The sequence below is a fragment of the Periplaneta americana genome, chromosome 8 (assembly GCF_040183065.1).
Source record: "Periplaneta americana isolate PAMFEO1 chromosome 8, P.americana_PAMFEO1_priV1, whole genome shotgun sequence".
NCBI classification, from domain to species: domain Eukaryota; kingdom Metazoa; phylum Arthropoda; class Insecta; order Blattodea; family Blattidae; genus Periplaneta; species Periplaneta americana.
Window position 1 is genome coordinate 1250177 of NC_091124.1, and position 22324 is coordinate 1272500.

The 22324-nt window shown below is 35.3% G+C and overlaps 2 protein-coding genes across 4 annotated transcripts in view; both read right to left on the reverse strand.

Moving 5' to 3' along the window:
• LOC138704411 (uncharacterized) overlaps nt 1-9694 on the reverse strand; it is a 60305-nt gene extending 50611 nt beyond the window's left edge. The window contains exon 1 of the mRNA XM_069832257.1: nt 9437-9694. Coding sequence (XP_069688358.1) covers nt 9437-9499 — 63 coding nt within the window. The 5' untranslated portion in view covers nt 9500-9694. The remainder of the gene's footprint in view (nt 1-9436) is intronic.
• Nucleotides 9695-21249: 11555 nt separating this feature from the next.
• Nucleotides 21250-22324, reverse strand: part of Nha1 (Na[+]/H[+] hydrogen antiporter 1) — a 237280-nt gene continuing 236205 nt past the window's right edge. For all 3 annotated transcript variants that reach the window (XM_069832260.1, XM_069832258.1, XM_069832259.1), the window contains one exon: nt 21250-22324. This exon is cut by the window's right edge and continues 1576 nt beyond it. The gene's annotated coding sequence lies outside the window, so the exon portion shown is untranslated.

The following is a 22324-nucleotide window of genomic DNA, read 5'->3' on the forward strand; positions in this document are numbered from 1 at the left end:
TTTTTGAAGTGTTAGTGAAATCAGGATAGAATCAGTGAAATGTGTCGTAGTTCCAGTGCAGTGAGTGAGTTGACAGCGAAATGAGTGTAATGTGGAAAGGTACTTGTGCAGATATGAACATATCATACTCGTGGGTTTTAGTTCGAACTTAGATTTAAGATACAAATTAGATTTATTTTAAATGTTATTTTAAGTGATAGTGCTTCATTTAATTTAGGATATTCCCTATTATTATTATTATTATTATTATTATTATTATTATTATTATTATTATTATTATTATTAATTATCTGTATTAATTATTGGTATTATTATTAAGTTTATTTTTAATTAACAGGTTTATTATTGTCATTATTGAGTGTAATTAGTTACCACTGCCACCGGGTATATACCCATTGCAGTGTAAATAAATACATACATACATTTTCAGCAAAAGATGGCCGTAACGATAATAATATATTTTACTTTCTTATACGAAGTTTAAATATAAAATATTATGATCATACAACATATACAGATTTCGAGACTTTAGAGAGACACATTATCTGTGTACAGCAATTGCACCTTAATAGAAAAATTTTTTTTAGTATGTTCAGTCTCTACAAGTCAATTCATCTGCAAATGCACAACCATTTTTTACTCACAAATTAATAGGTCTTTATTAAAAACAAGCGATAGGGAATTCATAGCATCTTTGGAATTGCGTCAAACGTGTATATTCTTGGTTGGCTGTTATTGTGATATTTAGATTCTAAGGAATTGGTTCTTATTTAGAAGGATTGTGAATATGATTGAAAGAGAAATAAATGTAATGCAATTTATATGTTATAAGTTTATTACGAATGATTAGTAACTCTTTATCCCTTTGCTGAATATACTGAAAACAACAAACATTAGAGCAAATGAATCACCACAATACCATTTCAACAAATTTTACAGAAAATTTCAAAACAATTAGTATCATATAACCAGGGCTTATATAAAGCTGAAAGTGCAAGATGGTTTAAAATCAAGTTAAAAAAACTGGATTCAGAACTGAATTTAGAATTAATTACAGATTAGTGATAATTTTTATAATTATTGAAGTCAAGGAAACCATAACTTTCAAGGCAAAGGTGATAACAGAAGTAATGAACAGATTGAAAACTAGCACAAGGTCGAAGTCAGTTTTGAGATAACACAACAATACCGGTCAAGTAAGAGAATTCAGGGTCCCAACTTCACAGCCAGAGGATGTCCAGAGTGTAATTTTTTGTGATGTAAGTAAAATGGCGTCAGCAAGAAGTTTAAGCAGATTACAAGGATCTGAATATATACTGGAAGCAATTACAAGAGGAGAATCGTAAATGGTACAAAGACAGCAAAATAAAATATTTACTATCATTGTTACAACAAAGAGAACTGAAATTATTTGAACATGTTAAAACATGTAAGGAGAGAGTGCCTTGAAAATTTCTTAAACAAGGAGGAAAACTCTTAAGGGGACTGGACAGTGATTACCTGTGTGATTAAAAAATTTCAGTACAAAAGTTTAGTTCAATATTTCTAGACTTTTAGTGCTCAGACTGGAATGAAACTTTCCATGCTTATACAATCAATCAATCTGAATTCAGCAGTATAAAAGACCACTAATTAGTTTCGTATCCAAGTTTAAAAGAAAGGCCCTAACTGACAACATATTTTCCCACTTTGCTAAATGTACCTCATTCTTCAAGTGCACATTACTTACTACAATCTTCACTCATTTACCTTGTATTTTTTTAATTAATCTGGTAATATATATTGTAAATTCTAAAGCAAAATTTAGTTAACTATTTTACCCCTAGTGAAACGGAAGAAATATTGAACTTTCTTTAACATTTTTTTGCAATTTTTTCAATGTATGTATATTTTTTCTCGTGTTATGTGTGTGATATTCTTAAAACCGTAGGTTTACTATGTAGAACACAAGCTACAGAAAACACTGTAAAAATTTCATGTAAATTTATTCAGTAGTTTCGGAGAAAAATGCACTTAAGTATGAAAAATGTCAACTTATGGAAAACTGCATTAAAAAGAAAGAATGAATTACATGCACCCCCAAATTTAAAGAGGCTATATCTGCAGAAATACTCTCACAATACTTATAGCCTATTGTTTTAAACAGAAAGTTTTGTACTTTTTTTTTAACTGAAAAATATGATTTCTGACCGCTAATTACTATCTGGTTCCCTTAAGGAAGATCAAGAACACGTTACCTAGACTACAAAACATAAAAAACTTACGCCTAGAAAATAACATAGTAAAAGGCAATCAATTCAATTTAGGGCATTTCAAAACCTAAGAGTTTTTAGCCTCATTCACGATATATCACCATTCGTCTCTGTTCTCTGCATCTTCTTGTCGCCCTCCCACTGTACAAAGATTATCATATACTTGGTCCTGCCAACGGAGACGAGGTCTACCAAGGGGTCTGTACATCTTGGAGAATAGTCGAAAGCTTTTCGTAGAAGGGAGTCTTCATCACGCCGTAGAACGTGTCCAAGCCAACGTAGTCTTCGACTTTTTATTAAGGCTATTATGTCCGGATCTTTATAAATATCCCTTAGTTCCCTGTTGTTCAAAATTCTCCATGTCAGGGGCGGTTATTCAGGTGAAGTAGATGAAGTGCTACTTCACCTATTTATGTGTGAAACGCAATTTTATCTCGTATTAATAATTAATTCTAGTCAGTCGTTCTGAACAGTGTTTAGTTGTATAAATAGTACCTGTAACCGTCCGCTGAATAGAATAATGTCAACTGTTACGAGCGCCGAGCGGTGTCTATTAGAACTCACATACAGCACTTGGTTTCCATGGTAATGTGACGTCACGCACTAAAGAAAGATTGTATGAGTGAAGTGCGTTTCTGAGTCTTTCAGTTACGGAGAACTGTCAGATTTGTAGGTGGAGTAACCAGTTTGCAGATCTAATGGTACTAATAATAGAGAAGGGTTGAAGATGGTCTCCAAGGCCGGGGGCTACTGTTCAAGGGCTGTGAAATTTTACAATATGTACTACCTGACTCGAGAATAGTATTCTCATTCTCTGTGTCTTAGCAGCCACCCCTGCAGTGGTGAATTAGCTGGCTTCATGTTATTTTACCAGGAATACACACCACACACATTAGCAAAGTTTAAAAGTTGTTTTCCGCGGTGTGTATTATTTCTTCTCAGTTTTGTTCAAGCTCTTGTATTTGAAAGTTTAACGCGCGTGTAAATGTACACATGTAGTTTAATACTGAGTACGTATATATTAACTTATTTAATGTATTTACAGTCTTACTAATAAACCGTGTATAGTTTTTATACGAGACTTATGCAGAGTTGAGACAGAAAACGTTACTAATAAACCGTGAATAAGCTATGGACGTATAAACAGGCTGTAACTATACAATGGGAATTGCTTTGCAGTAGTTATATACACGAAACCCCTTGTTTAAGTGTTGTATATAGGGAAAAAATGGCCGCCCTTCTAACAGCTGTTCGTATCGACTGTCATTTTATGATGTTTACCTTGTAACCACAGAAAAACAAACCAAAGATCATAGAATTGTTAGAATAATTTCGCTGTAGCTTGTACTCTTTGACCAAAATATAGTGTGGTAATCGATTAGAGCCAGTTGTACTATATGTACTTAACACGCCACACTAGAGCGCTCTACCGGATCCAGTAGAGAACCTCAGATATTCTATTACCTTTCGTAACGAAGTAATGACGAAACTATGACGTAGCTGTGTAACAGTTGTACTGTTATACACGACGTATGTAGTGATTATTAGTAAGGAATTTACACATGACTTATAAACGAGCTACTCATTGTATAAGTATAAGACAGTTAAACGTCTGTATATAGAGTTTTTATTAGTAAGACCGTTAGAGTATATTAGTGATAAGTGTATATTGTGTATTAATCTTACATCTAAGTATATATTATATGTTTAATCACTGTAGCTATTATACAAATACGAGTACTTAGGTACCAGTACATAGAAAATGTTGATAAATGAGTGCGAAATATTTATCCCGAAAATGACACAGTTTGTAATTTATTAGAAATGTCGTTTTGTAGACTTAAATATGAGGATAAAAAGATGTTTTAAATTCTTGACGATGTATAGTTCCATTTGTTCTTTGTTTTAAAAAAGTGCTAAGAAAATAGAGAAGTTGTATAAAATAACTTTAAAAATTCTTCCGATGAAAGAAGCTTTTCTGTTTGAAAATATTGAAAATTTCACTCAGAATGCTACATCACAGGAGCGACTTTCATCATTAGCCCCATAGCTTTGCATAGACTATACTGTCCACCCTCAGTTAAACTCAGACATTATGTAGACATCATCGACGGTTTGCTGCTTTAAAAGATAGGATTGACTTTGTATGCAAGAAATTGGTTGAGTCCTGAATAAATTACTTTTCCTGTTTGCATGTGTTCTAGAACTAGTAAAATTGTACGTAGTTTACGAATTGTAGGCCTACTCATTATATTGGTAAAACTGTTCATGCATTTGTTTCTGTGAACAGCGCTTCACCTATTTTCTTGACAGGAAGCCACTACTGCTTCATGTGTTATTTTCTTGAATGGGACCAAAAATCTTCAAGATTTTATTCTCAAAAGTAAAGGGGGACTTTGTTATTTTTTTTTTGTTAATATCCAAGTTTCGCAGCAATATAGGAGAGTTGGTAGGATAATTGTTTTATAGCATCTTAATTTTGATAATCTAGAAAGGAGTTTCGAAATAAGCAATTTATGAAGGGAGTAGTAACACTTATTTGCCGTAACGAGTCTATGTTCAATTTCTTTGCCAATTAAATTCAGTAACTTTTTGAAACTCCCAATCATCTATTATAAGTGATCCTCTATTATTTGAGGTACGTGATATATTCATGTATTTAGTTTTGTCAGAATTAATTTTTAACCCTGTTATTCTTGTTTCTTCTACTAAGAGTCTAAAACGTTTCTTGATATCATCTTCTGTTTGTCCTAGAAGGATAATATCATCAGCATATGCTAATAAATTAATTTTACCATTGCCCAATGAAATTCCAGTATTTTCATTCCTAAGTCTCTGTAATGCCTTTTCTAAGACAAAATTATGAAGTATGGGTGACAAACCATCTCCCTGTCTCACTCCAGATTGAACTTCAAAACTATCCGAAATAACAGTTCCAACATTTCGAATTACTCATGTATTCCTTTATTAATTGTATTAATTTTTGTGGTATTCCAAACTCTGTCAAAACTGACCATAAATATTTTCTCCTCACGGTATCATAAGCTTTTTCAAAATCAACAAAAAGCAGATGTAAATCCTTTCCAAATTCCCAGTTTTTAGAAACAAGTTGTTGAAGAATGAAAATCTGATCGCATGTTGATCTTCCTTGTATGAGTACAATAATACATTTGTAATAAGAAACTAAAAACTGAAGACAACGGAGATGTCGCGTTTGTTTACAACTGAAAACCTGACGAAAGCTTAAGCTGTTCTTGGTAGTACTTTTGACTGTCATACGATTCCTCCTTTTAAGTTATGTATGGGAAATAACAGAAAATCAATAATTGGTGCACAAGACAAATTTACGATAATGGATGTCTTTTCATATCGATTTATTTTATTTATTCATATGTTGGTGAACTGACAGAATATTTATCACCATGACAACGGTAGATGTTTTTAGGAGTTCATTTGTTTCAGTAGGCCTACATCAAAATAATAAAAATGTTAATCAATTTTGATCTTCATTATGAACAAAGTTACATTTATGTTTCTTTAAAATAATATCTTTAAAAACAATATTCGAGCTTCAAAGGCAATCAATTTTGGCACACTGTACTGATAACGGCAACATAATACATTATCAGGGGTGTACCAACAGCTGAAGAGCCAGTGCAAGGAGTATGTCAACGATCTGACAACTTTTAACGTCTCTTTAAATTATACAGACTATTAATCAATTATGAGATATTGTATTGTATTTATTTACATTCCATGGCATTCCTACATCGCTTCACAGCTACAAATATAGAATATGTCAAAAAAATCTTAATAGTACCTCAAAGTCTTAATTTTATTACAGTCACAGTCATACTTACTTACTGGCTTTTAAGGAACCCGGAGGTTCATTGCAGCCCTCACATAAGCCCGCCATCGGTCCCTATCCTGAGCAAGATTAATCCAGTCTCTATCATCATATCCCACCTCACTCAAATCCATTTTAATATTATCTTCCCATCTACGTCTCAGCCTACCCAAAGGCCTTTTTCCCTCCGGCCTCCCAATTAACACTCTATATGCATTTCTGGATTCACCCATACATGCTACATGCCCTGCCCACCTCAAACGTCTGGATTTAATGTTCCTAATTATGTCATGTGAAGAATACAATGCGTCCAGTTCTGCATTGTGTAACTTTCTCCATTCTCCTGTAACTTCATCCCTCTTAGCCCTAAATATTTTCCTAAGAACCTTACTCTCAAACACCCTTAATCTTTGTCCATCTCTGAAAGTGAGATTCCAAGTTTCACAACCGTAAAGAACAACTGGTAATATAGCCTAACTGTTTTATAAATTCTAACTTTCAGATTTTGTAACAGCGGACTGGATGATAAAATCTACAGTCACAGTCTAGTTGAAATATATACAGAAGAGTTTTACAAAATACTAGTGCAACACAAGGGGTTAGTATCGACACTTAATACAAGACAGAAATATTCATGCAGCATTGTTCAAATCAGATCAATCTTCTTAATGTATCCAGCTGTTTGCTGACAACACAAAGTCCACTATAGTCCACTGTGGTTTATTCAGTTGTTGTTTTTCACAAGAAATGAGGGGTATTTTGATCGGTGTTCATCATAGATTCCTGTTGCTAGTAGCCAGAGGTGGGGTGTAGTCAATATATACTGCAGGGCTGTGTCTTCTGCAACTGGTACTGATGATTTTAATTTACTTCTTTTGTGGTTTATGGATGGACAGTATAGAAGAATGTGTTCCAGATCTTCATCATGATTATTACACCACAGACTAGTAGGATTATCAGAAAGGTGAAATCGGTGTAGGCACAATTGAGTGACAATGTGACCTGTTCTGGCTCTTGTTAAAAATGTTTGAACATGTCTGGGCAAGTTTTTGTACATTTCCAGGTCATTTGGTTTCTTTTGTACAGACTGTAAAATTTTTCCTTTGTCAGAAGAGAGCCAATTGTTGATCCATAGGTTTGTAAAATGAGACTTTACTGAAGCAAAAGCACTGGATAGAGATATCACTTGAAGAGGTCTTGGTTGCAAATATGTTGCCTGTTTTGCAATATTATCGACTTTCTCGTTTCCAAGGATACCACAATGACTAGGTATCCATTGAAATGTTATTTCCTTTTGGAGTTCTTTTAGTTTACTTAGTTGTTTCTGAATTGGAATAATTCTGTGTGCATATAGGTTTGGTACATATTTAATTATATTAAATATAGCCCCCTTGGAGTCGGTAAGTATGCAAATAGATTTTTCAGAAATTTGAGTAACACACTGAAGAGCAGCATCAATAGCTAGCCATTCAGTGTCAAGACTGGAGGAGGATGAACATGGTATGAAATAACTTTGATATTTTGGAATATAACGCCCTGCTCCTGATGTCCCATTATTAGGATTTGAATGTTGACATGTTGCAGTGTTGTTGAATGTCATGAATTCACCTACAGGATAGAAGGCGAGGGAAATTAGGTACTTCTTTAATTTGGCCCTAAATAATCTTATGTTTTGAGTTTCATTTTTTATATCCACAGGGAGGCTTTTTAAAAAAACACACGCACTCCCTCTCTCTCTGTTATTGTATTTCTATACCAAAATCAACACTGTGAATGCACTGAATCTTAGGGCTACCTTTAGTGAAAGACAGTTTGGCAATAAATAATAAATCTACTGATGAAAGAGACACAGAAAGAGAAATGCTGTATCATCTTTCAATATGGGCTCAGAGTTCATTGCCTAGAGTTCGAACTATGAAGAGATCGTTGAGGACCACAGACAGGATTCGTGGCCTTACTGTTTTAAGGATAGTTGGCTGGAAGCCGGTTGGCTGCCCAAGCACATCTCTAATTATAAAACTGGGGGTAATTTGCTAGGAGACGTCGTTGCATATAGACCACGGTTAAACGAAGCATTTTCCCTGGACCAAAAATACAAGATGCGTTGCTCGCTTCACCTTATATGAATAAGTGTCGGGGAACATGTCTTATTTTAGGTTGTAATTCAGAACTTGTTCAATATTTAATAAGATGTTTAGGATTAGTGTAAAACTGGCCTATGTGCAACGACGTCTCCTAGCAAATTACCAAAACGGGGATATAAGCATGCTTAGTTTAGCCATTAAAGACTGCTAACATTTATTACCTGAAAGTTAAACTGTCTAGTACAGCTAAGGGTGTGTATTTTCCAGAGCAATTTTAGGGAACTAAGTGGGCTCTGGTTTACAGCATAATGACATATAATTAAAATTCTCTGTTGTTCAAACAACAGACCTGGGAGGTCTAATTTAAACTATACATACAACATTATGTCTCTACTCTAGTGTTTCTCAAAATGGCAGTATTATGCAATTTTGTCTATTGAATTTTTCATAATTTTCTTTCAACTTTACTCTGCCTTCATAGAATGCACTTAGACGATGATAATGTAAAATAGCTTCTGTACACAAAAGAAGTTGTTTAACGGCCACTGAAACCTACAGAAACTATTCACTGCAGTCGATACTGTAAGAAAGTGGAATGAGACTGGAAGGGAAACTGGAATATTAGGGCAAAACCTGAGTCACACATATTTTAACAACTGCAGGGAAACAAACCCGGCTACAATTAGTTACAAAGCCTTAAGTAAACACTCTTGTCTAGAAAGATTCTGAATTAAGTAGGCTACCATTAGGCCTAACAAGTTAGTGACTATTACAAAAGATACAAAAATGAAGAAATTAAGATCTCTACATAATAATCTGTATTACTTCTAATTTATAGCATAATGGTAGAAAGTTCAGGAACCCTTCACCACCTCATCTTCATTCATAAGGATTATAGGCAATATTTTATTAAAAACAAAACATCATAATTTAGTTTTCAAACCCTTCTTTCGGTTGCAGAAAGTTCACAGACCCAAATACCTAGTCACAATCATAAGCGTTTTCAAGTTATAAAACCCGTTGATGGCATTGTACGTTAGACTACGAAAGTGAATTTATACTGAATGATTCTAACCCAATAACTTAATGGGGCCTAAGCTAGGCTACATGATACAATACTGCGGTGTATCAATACATTCGGTAAGAAACCGAAATGCATTTCACACACTACGTCACAGCAACGAATTCACATTTAACGATGTTCCTAACTACAATTTAATAATTCATCACGTGTAAAACAAATATTACAATACCTTAACTTTGACTCTGATGGCTTCACGGCCATATCCCAGTACTCCTGCCATTATGTGTTGCATTGATTAAGTACACTATCGAAATCACATCTAAATTATTCTGACAAACTAATATATCTATATGCCCAAGTACTTTACTATAATATCAACATGTTTCACTTAATTTAATATCAAATCTCCGACATCAAATTTCTTATAGCATTCTCACAGCTGTTCAGTGGTTGTCAAACCACAGAACATGAAGTTACCAACGAGATATACGACTCTTTCGAGGTAAATCGATCCATCGTTTCCCGTCATATCACACGTACTATCTATGACAGTTAATATATTTTCCGATCTGCGAAATATGACTGCTAAACATAGAAAGCAAGTGAGAGAGTAAATTATATATAATTGTATTATTGTAAAATAAATATGTGTAATATAACTAGTATTAATAATGTATCTAAATTGGATGTAGTAGTCGAAATTGACTGCAGATGGCGCCTGTAGTCGGAGGTCAGTACTCTCTCGAAGGCTAATTAGCCAGTGTACAAAGGCCTAGCTCACAAATTATAACCAAATGCATCAATTCTACAAAATACAACAAACAAACCTAGAGTGACAAAATAAAATATAATTTCACGAAAGATTATTTCTTGTCGTAACAGTTTTGTTGTCTTATATATTTAGCCACAAAATAGCCTACGTCTGCAATTCCTTACTTGATTTATTTTTACAGAATGATGCATAAACTTGAAAGTTCGAAAAACAAACACAAAAGATATCGTAACATATGCAAAAACAAATGAAGACTAAACAGCACAATGAATGACACTGTTCTGGTCTGGCCACATACGGTATACTGTAATTTAATTTCTGTAGAACTCCATGGTCTACCTACGGTGGTAATATAATACCGGTAACTGATATGTAACATGCAAGTTTAAAAAAAATGGGTGTTATTAAATGACACGTCTATTTTCTCTTTCCCCTCCTCTCTTACATATAGTCTATACATACATAGTTGTCTACCCAAGGGCAGATCTTTCACTGCAAACCCAGCATTCACCAATCTTTTCCATTTTCCGCCTTCCTCTTAGTCTACGTATACAATATGATCCATATATCTTAATGTCGTCTATCATCTGATATCTTATTTTGCCCCGAACTCTTCTCCCGTTGACCATTCCTTCCAGTGCATCCTTCAGTAGGCAGTTTCTTCTCAACCAGAGACCCAACCAATTCCTTTTTCTCTTCCTGATTTGTTTCAGCATCATTTTTCTTTCACCCACTGCTTCCAACACAGCTTCATTTCTTATTCTGTCTGTCCATTTCACACGCTCCATTCTTCTCCATATCCACATTTCAAATGCTTCTAGTCGCTTCTCTTCACTTCGTCATAGTGTCCAAGTTTCTACTCCATACAATGCCACACTTCACACAAAGCACTTCACTAGTCTCTTTCTTAGTTATTTTTCTCAGAGGTCCGCAGAAGATACTCATTTTTCTATTAAAAGCTTCTTTTGGCATTGCTATCCTCGTTTTGACTTCCTGGCAGCAGCTCATGTTACTGCTTATAGTACACCCCAAGTATTTGAAGCTGTCCACTTGCTCTACTGCCTCATTTGCAATTCGCACGTTTACCTTCTTTATTTTTCTTCTGATAACCGTGGTTTTCATCTTGTATGTATTTATCTTCATCACATACTGCTCACAGCTGGCATTTAGCTCCACTATCTATAGATAGGTCAGTATGTACAGACCGATTATTTAGTCCTGAAAGAGGGGAAGTAATAAGAGCAGTGGGGAGAGCTCCGGAGTAGAGATAAGGGCGAGCGGTCGGTAAAGGAATGGAGTACAGCTTAATTGTACTGGAAACATACCTCTCTACCACACGCATGACATCCGATCGCTCCGAAGGCAAGCGAGTGACTAACCCAAACACCCCTTGGCGTAACTAAATGGACTCACCTGACCCAGGCGCACATCTCCGGCGACTGTCAGGACTAAATAATCGTACTTCTATGTACTTCGTTCACTTTTGTTCAGGCAGCCGAAATAGCATTCGCGAGATGTGGGAGGTAGGCTATTTCATCGTTTCGCAGGCGAAATCAAGACTATTACTAACTTTAGTCTTGGACCTTCGTGTGATAATTGTGTGCCAATCTGTTGTGTTAATTAGGCCTATTTATTTTCTTTCTCTTTCCAACGTTTCTTCTGGTCGCTTTTTTCGTTTGATTAGTGTAATGTGTAACTAGACAGCGATGTATGTAATGGAGGGCAAAGGAACTGGCCACCCTACTCCATTATCTCCTGGTTTAGTTGCCTCATGAGTGATGACTTATTGGTGTCACTTGTGAGGTTTAAACCTGTTTTCAGATAGTTGACCAACAACAAGTGTTTTTTAGCTAGTTATTTAACGACGCTGTATCAACTATTAGGTCATTTAGGCCCAAGAATATATAACAAATTTATATTTAAATATCCTAATCTTGTCAATTCTAATAGTTCTAGTATTAAATTTAAAAAGTTATGTATGGATTTTATGAAATTGAAAAATTTTAAATTTAAATTTATATACTATAATTGCATAGTAGACATAAGACAAATTGTATTGTATAATTATTAATTTCAATTCAGGAATCCGCCCCTGAGCACGAGTTCTACTCTTTCAGGGGCGAGCTAAAGTTTTTCTGTATATATTATATTTTATGTTACAATTATTAACAAAATAATAAATAAATAAATAAATGAATAAATAAATAAATAAATAAATAAATAAATAAATAAATAAACAAATAAATAAATAAATAAATAAACAAATAAATAAATAAATAAATAAATAAATAAATAAATAAATAAATAAATAAATAAATAAATAAAAATAAATAAATACTTACTTACTGGCTTTTAAGGAACCCGGAGGTTCATTGCCGCCCTCACATAAGCCCGCCATTGGTCCCTATCCTGAGCAAGATTAATCCAATCTCTATCATCATATCCCACCTCTCTCAAATCCATTTTAATATTATCTTCCCATCTACGTCTCGGCCTCCCTAAAGGCCTTTTTCCCTCCGGCCTCCCAACTAACACTCTATATGCATTTCTGGATTCGCCCATACGTGCTACATGCCCTGCCCATCTCAAACGTCTGGATTTAATGTTCCTAATTATGTCAGGTGAAGAATACAATGCGTGCAGTTCTGTGTTGTGTAACTTTCTCCATTCTCCTGTAACTTCATCCATCTTAGTCCCAGATATTTTCCTAAGACCCTTATTCTCAAACACCCTTAATCGCTGTTCCTCTCTCAAAGTGAGAATCCAAATTTCACAACCATACAGAACAACCGGTAGTATAACTGTTTTATAAATTCTAACTTTCAGGTTTTTTGACAGCAGACTGGATGACAAAAGCTTCTCAACCGAATAATAACAGGCATTTCCCATATTTATTCTGCGTTTAATTTCCTCCCGAGTATCATTTATATTTGTTACTGTTGCTCCCAGATATTTGAATTTCTCCACTTCTTCAAAGGATAAATCTCCAATTTTTATATTTCCATTTCGTACAATATTCTGGTCACGAGACATAATCATATACTTTGTCTTTTCGGGATTTACTTCCAAACCTATCGCTTTAAATAAATAAATAAATATAAATAAACAAATAATAAATAAATAAATACATAAATAAATAAGTAAATAAATAAATTTGGCGTCGATGGGATTGGTGATAGCGAGATGAAGCCATAGTTTACCTGACATTCGCCTTACGGTTTGATAAAACCTCGGAGAAACCCAACCAGGTAACCAACCCAAGCGGGAATCGAACCAGCGCTCGAGTGCAACTCTGGATCGGCAGGCAAGCGCCTTAGCCGATGGCTGGATAGTGTTACCTCGAGTCATATTTTGCTCTTACAGTTGCGATCTTAATACCGGTACGTAAGTTATCTTCAACCCCTCAAATTAAATTGTTTTGTTTAATTCAGAATAATAACGGACATAATAAGAAGAATATTTAAAGAACAGACAGTGTAGATTGGCGCCTTGCCTGGCACTGGGTGAAGGAGCTTAGCTGGCCTCCGATATCGGGGTTCGAACCTTCTCAAGTAGTCGAAACCTTTATACAGGGCTGGTGTTACAAACTTCCAGGGATGATGGCGAAGGGCACATATATCAATTTGAGATGAGGAACCCTGGTCCGGAAATGACTGAGTCGAAAGTTACAAGCAAAAATAGTTGTGTGGAAATGGAATTGTAATTTGACACCACGTGCCCTCCTTCCCTTAACTTTTGGAACAGTCGTGGAAAGATGGTATGGGCCGGATGTCTCCTACGTGGGTACTTGTCCCGATACAATCTGTGAGCATGTCTACTGTTCCCATTGGCTCGTCCGTATTCGAAAATCAGGTCTGCTTATTCCGCTCTCGTGTACTCCTCCATTTCACTAGGACTGATCGACTGGACACTGCAACTTGTACACATACACTGCTGTCTACAGACGTGCATATCAGGACCGACCATGTCCGTTACACATTACGCTATCTGCATTGCTTTAGTGTAGTTTCCTGTCCCCACCCCTCAGACAGCGCACTGAATGGAATACTGTAAGTAGACAACGTAAACAACGTCAGATGAATACAGTATGTGTAAGATGTACAGATAAATACACATAAATAAGGTGTACAGAGGAATAAAATTATTTCATTTCCACACAACTGTTTTTGCTTGTAACTTTCGACTCGGTTATTTCCGGACCAGGGTTCTTTATCTGAAATTGATACATGTGCCCTTCGCCATCATCCCTGAAAGTTTGTAACAGTAGCCCGGAAATACTCTGTATAAAACTATAGAGAATTCCGGGTTAAGAAAAAAACATACTGTATTTTATTTTGTGCGAGATCGTGCGTATTTGCTTGTTTTCCGCACAGAACCAATACGCGGTAAGTGTGAAATACCACATTCAGTATTCCCAACGTAACACACATAACAATTTCCCTCTTCTTACCGCTTAAGCGCGACATTCATTTTACTGCTTTAGGCTTTTAACATATTATTTTTAGAGACGTTTAACATAGTAATAATTATAAATTGGAAACTTACCACTGCAATTTCACCTAAATTGCACTGTTAATTATTGTTTTTAAATATTTGCAAAAATTAAGTAAACTCTACAACACCACAAAAGTTACTGCATTTGTAATGCAAGTAACATTAAGGAAGCCGTGAAAAAATCAACAAGATTCCAGATGTCGATGTTATTACTGCAATATGTTATATAAATAATATTGTTAAAATATTAAAATGAAAAATAAATCATTACATAACCTTACCGTTTGTTTTAAGTTCGCATTTATAAACTGGGGGGGGGGGGAAGACAGACGTACTGTATATCATTGCCTGCTGGAATATAGTAAACACAGAAAACATTTTATAACAACAATGTTGAAGATAGATATTTTAGTTTTTAAAAGTTGCCGTCATTGAATAGAAACCAAGATGGAGATTTCATTACAACTAATTAGAAATTCGTCTTTCAGGTATGTAATAAACGATCTTCGCACAAAATAATGTACGATACACGAGCGGTATGTTTGTTTTCATTTTCTCATCAATCTTTTCCTCAACATACCGCTCTTGTAACGTATATTAGTTATGGGCATTGCCTTAGTACACTGCAGAAGCTCTGTGGTGGATAGGCGTTTCTATGGCAACTGTTCATTTGATGAAATAGCCCCATATGCCCAATGCTTTTCTCGTAACCTGGAATCCTACGAGCGCTATATTGGCAACATCATGTTCACTAGTGCGTCATAGTAATGTGTGTAGCCTATCTACGCAGGCGCTACAGTAGTAGTAGTTTATTATTATATAGCGGCAGAATTTTAAATGGGTGAAACTTATTCCAAATCTCCATCCCTCTATACAGGGTGGTTCAGAACCTCAGCTCCAAACTCTGAGGGATGATAGCTCCCGTTTGGAGAACCATTTTTTTCAGACAACCCATTTTCTCCGACTCGTCGTTTAGGAGATATGCACTCCTGTTTAGGACCGAATAACGACGTACATTGATTTATTTTTTAGTAGATAGGTTATTTTACGACACTTTATCAACATCTTAGGTTATTTAGTGTCTGAAGGTGATAATGCCGGTGAAATGAGTCCGGGGTCGAGCACCGAAAGTTACTCGGTATTTGAATATTGGGTTCAGGGAAAACCCCAGAAAAACCTCAACCAGGTAACTTGCCCCGACCGGGAATCGAATCCGGGCCACCTGGTTTCGCGGCCAGACGCGCTAACCGTTACTCCACAGGTGTGGAGCTCGGATGACAATGTTTAAAATGTTCAACGGAGCCACGCCCCCTTTTTATAGCCCCCTACTCGCACATCTGTATTCACTAAGCTCACAAGAAAAAATTTGAGGCTGGCAACGCTGTAATTTGGTTGATATGATAGCATTAACTTCGACCCCTCAACGTCCCTGATATTGTTAACAAGTTACAAGCATCTTTGTTTGTACAGTTGTATGTCTGTCATTTCCAAACTATTTGCCTAACCTGGAATCTAATTACGTATTTGAAAAGGTCATGGTTTGTCACGTATTTTGTACACTGCATACTGCACTTATTTCCATATTTGACAGGCGATGTAAACATTGCCGGCAGAGGAGAAAAATATAATTGAAGAGTTCAGAACCTTAGTGGGCCAAGCGCCATTTATTGAAACCTTAGAAAACAAGGGTTAAAATGAAGTTATTACCATAATGCAATGGAAACGTATAGCAAGTAGGTCCGGGTTCGATTCCCGGTTGGGGAAAGTTACCTGGTTGGGATTTTTTCTGGGGTTTTCTCTCAACCCAATATGTTGTTGGACCCCGGACTCATTTCACCGTCATTATCACCAACATTTCATTCAGACGCTAAATAACCTAAGCTGTTGAAAAAGCGTCGTAAAATAACCTACAAAAAATATAGCAAGTAATATAAAGTATACACATTCAAATTAAATGATATGTCAGCCTTCATTAAACTATGGTATTCACTTTAACATTTGCTTTCTCCGTTTTTAATAAATGGCGCTTGGCCCACTATGTCTCTGAACTCTTCAAATGCTATCCATAGAGGTCTCATTCCACGTTTGACTCGAAATTGGGCTGTCTGAAGCGTTCTACCCCCTCCACTTTATCCAAAAATCTGATTTTTCAGAAAAGACGAAAAACTAGTGCAGTTAGACGGCGATTTTACTATTAAACTTAAGGCAGATAAATTCCAGTTTGACTCCAAACGAGCAGTTTATCACATTCCCTGCAAAATTCCGCACTTAAACATACCTTAATCCCATATTTTTATTTATTTTAGTAGGTTATTTTACGACGCTTTATCAACAGCTTACGTTATTTAGCGTCTGAATGAGATGAAGGTGACAATGCCGGTGAAATGAGTCCGGGGTCCAGCACCAAAAGTTACCCAGCATTTGCTCATCTTGGGTTGAGGGAAAACCCAGGAAAAAACCTCAACTAGGTAACTTGCCCCGACAGGGAATCGAACCCGGGCCACCTGGTTTCGCGGCCAGACGCGCTGACCGTTACTCCACAGATGTTGACTCCCATATTTCTTAATGTGAAGAAAGTACTGTTTGATTCTAGGGGTCTCATATATTAAATTATATAAAACGATATCCTACATGTACTATTTCATTTGTTGTCCACCACTGTAGAGTAACGGTTAGCACGCCTGACCGTGCAACATGTGAGCTCAGGTTAAAATCCTGGTTGAGGTTTTTCCGAGGTTTTCTCTCAACTAATTAAAGCAGAATTGCTCGGTAACTTTCAGCGTTTCTCTCCTAGGTTTCATGCTTGCTCCGATGCAGACTCGGCTGCCACCGAACTTGGACCCCATGGATATGTGGTCATTCGTTGTTGGTGGTAGCGCTATGAACCGTGGATCTCCACTGGCCTCATGGTAACTCGTGGGACCGAGGTTGAGGGACCGCGGTGAGGCCTACGGGAAAAGATAAGGGAATCATGTAGATTGTAGGGGAGTTCGGAGGCGACGCGTAGGGGAATCTGTAGCGCGGGAGGTCTTAAGGCATGCACTCCATTCCATCCCGGGTAGGTAATACAATGGGCCCACTCCAGCAACCTGCGTGCGAGGACAGTCCCAGTCCGTGCCCTCCCCTGAAGTCGGAATAATAGATATACTCGTATAATTTATTTTTTACTTTACCTTATATAAGAAAAATGCTAAGAAAAAAAATCTTTGAGACCAATTTTGAGTCAATCACCACTTTGTATTATTTACCCAAATGAAAACCCATTAAGGTTTCAGTAAAATATTATTCTTGCTCTATAATATAAACAAAAAGATGTGAAATACTACATTTATTGGTATTTCAAGGTTAAAACAATTTTTGAAATATTATAACACAGTATTCTAACCCTAATATCGATCATATTGATAAAATGAGGGTATACTATTATATTATATTGTCAATTTGTTTCAGGCTGTCTTGTGTTCCGTAATTCTTTTGTTAAATAGAGCCAGCACCATGACAACAGCAAATTGGAACAAAAGAAAGTCTCTGTGCGAATAAGCTCGTTCTTCGCGACAGCTGTTGCAGTGACGGCCTCCATCTGTGAAAACATAGACGTGTTTGCTGCGATCGGAGACACGTCAGGTATTCCGATGACGTCACAGCCTGGATTTCACAGTGACAGTATTTTATCAGGAGATGTCTCCCTCATGCACGGACTGAACTGAATCAGATCACTGGCGCGCAAGTAATAATTTTACACGATCAAACTTTATAATTTTTTTTTCTTCAGATTTCGTTATTAAATATTCATCTTTTTTTTCTAGCTACTCTTATTTTTCCAAATTTCTTCTAATAATCCATACGTTTGTAGTGTATCGAATAATATTAATGTTACGACATCTTATTTGTTAGCATACAAACACACGGAAAATCTGATTTGATTCTCATATGGTGACACTTAAGTAGCATTATTATGGATACATCGATCTGTGTACTACGTTACATTGAGATGTCGTAAAATAGGCCTCCATTATAGATTTTGTGTAGTAGAGGCAACAACACATTTTTAAATTCCTACAGAGAAGTTTCGAATATCGTACTTTTAAAAACAGGAGAAATAAACAATTTCGGAATATGTATTATATGTCTTTCTCGTGTTAAATTTTACTGTACCTGGTTAATATGTTTCGGCCTGCTATTGGCCTTCTTCAGAACTGGTTGTTGCTGGTCTTGGCGTCTTTTGTTTTGTTTCCTGTGGGGGTGTGTTTGTGTAGTGTAATGTGGAGTCAAAGAGAGTGTTCTGAAATTGAGTTGTGTGTTGAGAATTTCATTTGGATGTGTTTGGATTCTCAATTTCAGAACACATATACTCTTTGATTCCACATTACACTGCACAAACACACCTCCACAAGAAACAAAACAAAAAGCGCCAAGACCAGCAACAACCAGTTCTGAAGAAGGCCAATAGCAGGCCGAAACATGTTAACCAGGTACGGTAAAATTTAACACGAGAAAGACATATAATACATATTCCGAAGTGATACAGTGTTAAAAGTTGTGTAATCAAGATGTATAAACAATTTATGTAAAATAAGTAGATTACAACATAAACAAGTGCCAGTAGCGGTTGCTGTAAAAAAATAAAAACGATTTTTAGTTTTTTTTTACTTACCCATTCAATATTTTTCACTTCTTTCACAAAATCATTTTATACTTAAATATTGCGAACTTTTATGATGGAGAAAAAACATTGTTCAGCAACAGATGCACAAGAAAGCCTCAAAATGAATTTCATTACTCACTACACCAGCACACATTGAGATGAACTCATCAACAAGACGAATATACAGGGTGTTTCAGAAATACCTTGACAAATCATGGAGGCATGTTCCTCACAACGAAACAAGAAAAAAAGTTCATATAAACATATGTCCGAAAATCCTTTGTTTTTTTTTTAGTTATTAATGAAACGTCTGTTAGATCCATGTTGAATCTTTCGTACACCACTTTTAACACTTGAATATAAATAATTGATTAAATGGCGATATTATTCGTGTTAATTATGTAAGCACGTGTGGCTTACAGCTGTTTCGGTGTTGCTTGACACCATCCTCAGAGCCTACTCTTAATCAATTATCTGTTAGATATTGTCAGCTTGGCAGCAAGTGTTGCAACTTTAATCAATTCAGAAACTCGTAACAATGAAAGTTACGTTCAAACGCGTTTCGAGGTACAATCCAACAACTTAAGTTTGTAACCGATAATGATATTAATTTTGTTAGATAATCGAATTATGTTATCGATACAAGTCTGCTGATGTATCCTAGATGGCTATGTGTTGCCAATGAGACTTGCTTACTACAGTCATTTGTCATTTGTGTACATTTTGAACATTTGTTATTAGTTTCTGAATTGATCAACGTTGCAACACTTGCTGCCAAGCTGACAATATCTAACAAATGTTTCATTAGCCTATATTCTTTCATTATTAATTAAAAAACTAAGGATTTTCGGACATATGTTTATATGAACTTTTTTCTTGTTTTGGTGTGACAAACATGTCCCCAAGGTGTGTCAAAGTATTTCTGAAGCACCCTGTATACTGCTATAATTATTGTAATATAATAGTAGTAGGGGAGAAGTGGGTACAGTAAGACAGGGAGAGCAACGAGACATTTTTTATTAGATGGTAAATTTTGATGTTGAGATGTTGGTAACAGTGGAGTTGTATGTTGCATGAGTAAAGTAACAGTATTTTCATACTCGATTTGATTCTAGTTATAAAGGTGAGTGATGAAAAAATAATTCGTAATTTTTCACTCTAGAACTAAAATTTTGGCTTGTGTTTAATGAAGGTTATATTGGATATACAAATGAGATATAAATATGAATGTTTTGTTACCTAATACTATGGTATTTGAGATTGTGTTTGGCAAAGTTTCGTCTTTCTTGTTTTGATTTTGAAGTGACAGCGTAATTTTTAAATGAACTATGCGTAAAGGGAACAGTGAGACATGCCATTGAAGGGTACACTGAGACGTCTCACTGTTCCCATGTACCAATGATTTGCAAAAACAAACTGTAATTATAATACATTTACCAGTAACTAACATTAAAAATGAACATACTAGTAACCAATTTAGGAACTGTAGCTTAAAATAATGGATACATTACATTTTAATGGTTTCATAAATAAAAAATTATTCACAAAATTTAAGAAAATGTTAAAAAATAATAAAGAATTGCATTAAATTCTTATAATTATAAGCTTTGTTGTCACCAAAAATTCATTTTATTTTTTCGCAAAAGTTTGAAATGTCATGAAAAATTCACTTTTCCAAATGTTCCAGATGCTTCATTGGTTTCGAAGTCAGACATCAAAATGATTCTAAATAGGCCTACAGAACATGCCAAGATAAAGAGACAGCAAGTTTTCCTTTCTTTTGAAATAAATGTAAATCATTTGAATGTCCGTTAATAGACACTGTGGTGTCTCACTGTACCCTCCTGAATGGGAACAGTGAGACATTTGCATTTTTTTGACAAACACGCATTGTATATTATGTCCTTTATCTATTAACATTTTTGTTTATGTATTATTATACTCCATGTTTTAATGTCTATTTCTATTGCACTTGATTTTATAAAAATTCTTGAATTATCACTTGCAGACATATGTCTTAATATTTTGTGTCTCACTGTACCCACTACTCCCCTATTAAGCCAATATTTTAGCATTAGATTTTGTACACAAATCCCAGCTGTGGTTATCGGAAGTATTAAGAGAAGTCACAAAAATGGAAAGCTGTTTTATTTGCATATATATTGATAATGTGGAATATTCTGTTGGTACAAATAATTTCCTCTTTAACAAACACTGCAAGTGGCCAGTCTTGAAGTCACGTGACTCCCACTCCATGTAAACCCAAGTACACAAGCTTTCTCTGAATTGTCCCATCTCGTTCGCATGATACTATATTCATATTTCAATTTAAATAGGAAAATATTATGCTAAGTATTATACAATAAAATAATCTCTTAGGGTTGTAAAATATATTATTCTACACAATCTGGTCACTCGTTTACTAAGTCTGCAGTTAAGCGGGCCACCCGTTCATTTCCTACTATGTGGCACCTTAAAAATATCTATTTTAAATAAAATCTCTGAATTAGAAGGTAACTCTCACCATGTATAAACAGATTTACATTAATACCAACAACTGCATTCAGCAGGCCGGACTCTTTCCAGCCTCAAGTCTGACACACCACTTCCCCACAGCCTCTACTTCGTTTCCTGTTTCTTTGTATAAATACACAGTATTCGTAATTATTACTGCATGGCACTGTTCTTACTTAACAAGATTTCTCATGGTAACTTCAGTCCGATAAAGTAAGTTACCAGCAAAATAACTAAAATGCTTCAAGTTGACTAACATAAAATATACATTGTAATAAAGTTAGGTTATATCTTACTTATCTGCAACAGTCCACAAATGTTGCGGTTCAAATAAGTCACTTATAATAATACTATAAACATTTTACTGAACGGATTTATTACTGTTGCTAAGTTACCTGTTTCGTTTTCATCTCATCTTCCCAGCATAATTCCGCGTTTTCTTTATTATTCATTTGTTTTTGTTTACAGTTTTATTGATTTCTGTCATTTTTTTCCTTAGCTTTCAATATAATGTAGCAGTTTCTTCATTCTTTTGTTTTTTCTGTTCGTTCTTTTTCTTTTCCAAGAGAAATGGATATTTGTGACTGCACTCACTTTTGTATTCTTTTGTTTTTTACCGTTAATGTTAAATGTTATGTTTTAATGAAATAAATAGCTTCCTCTTCTTTATGTATGTGTATTTATTTACTTAT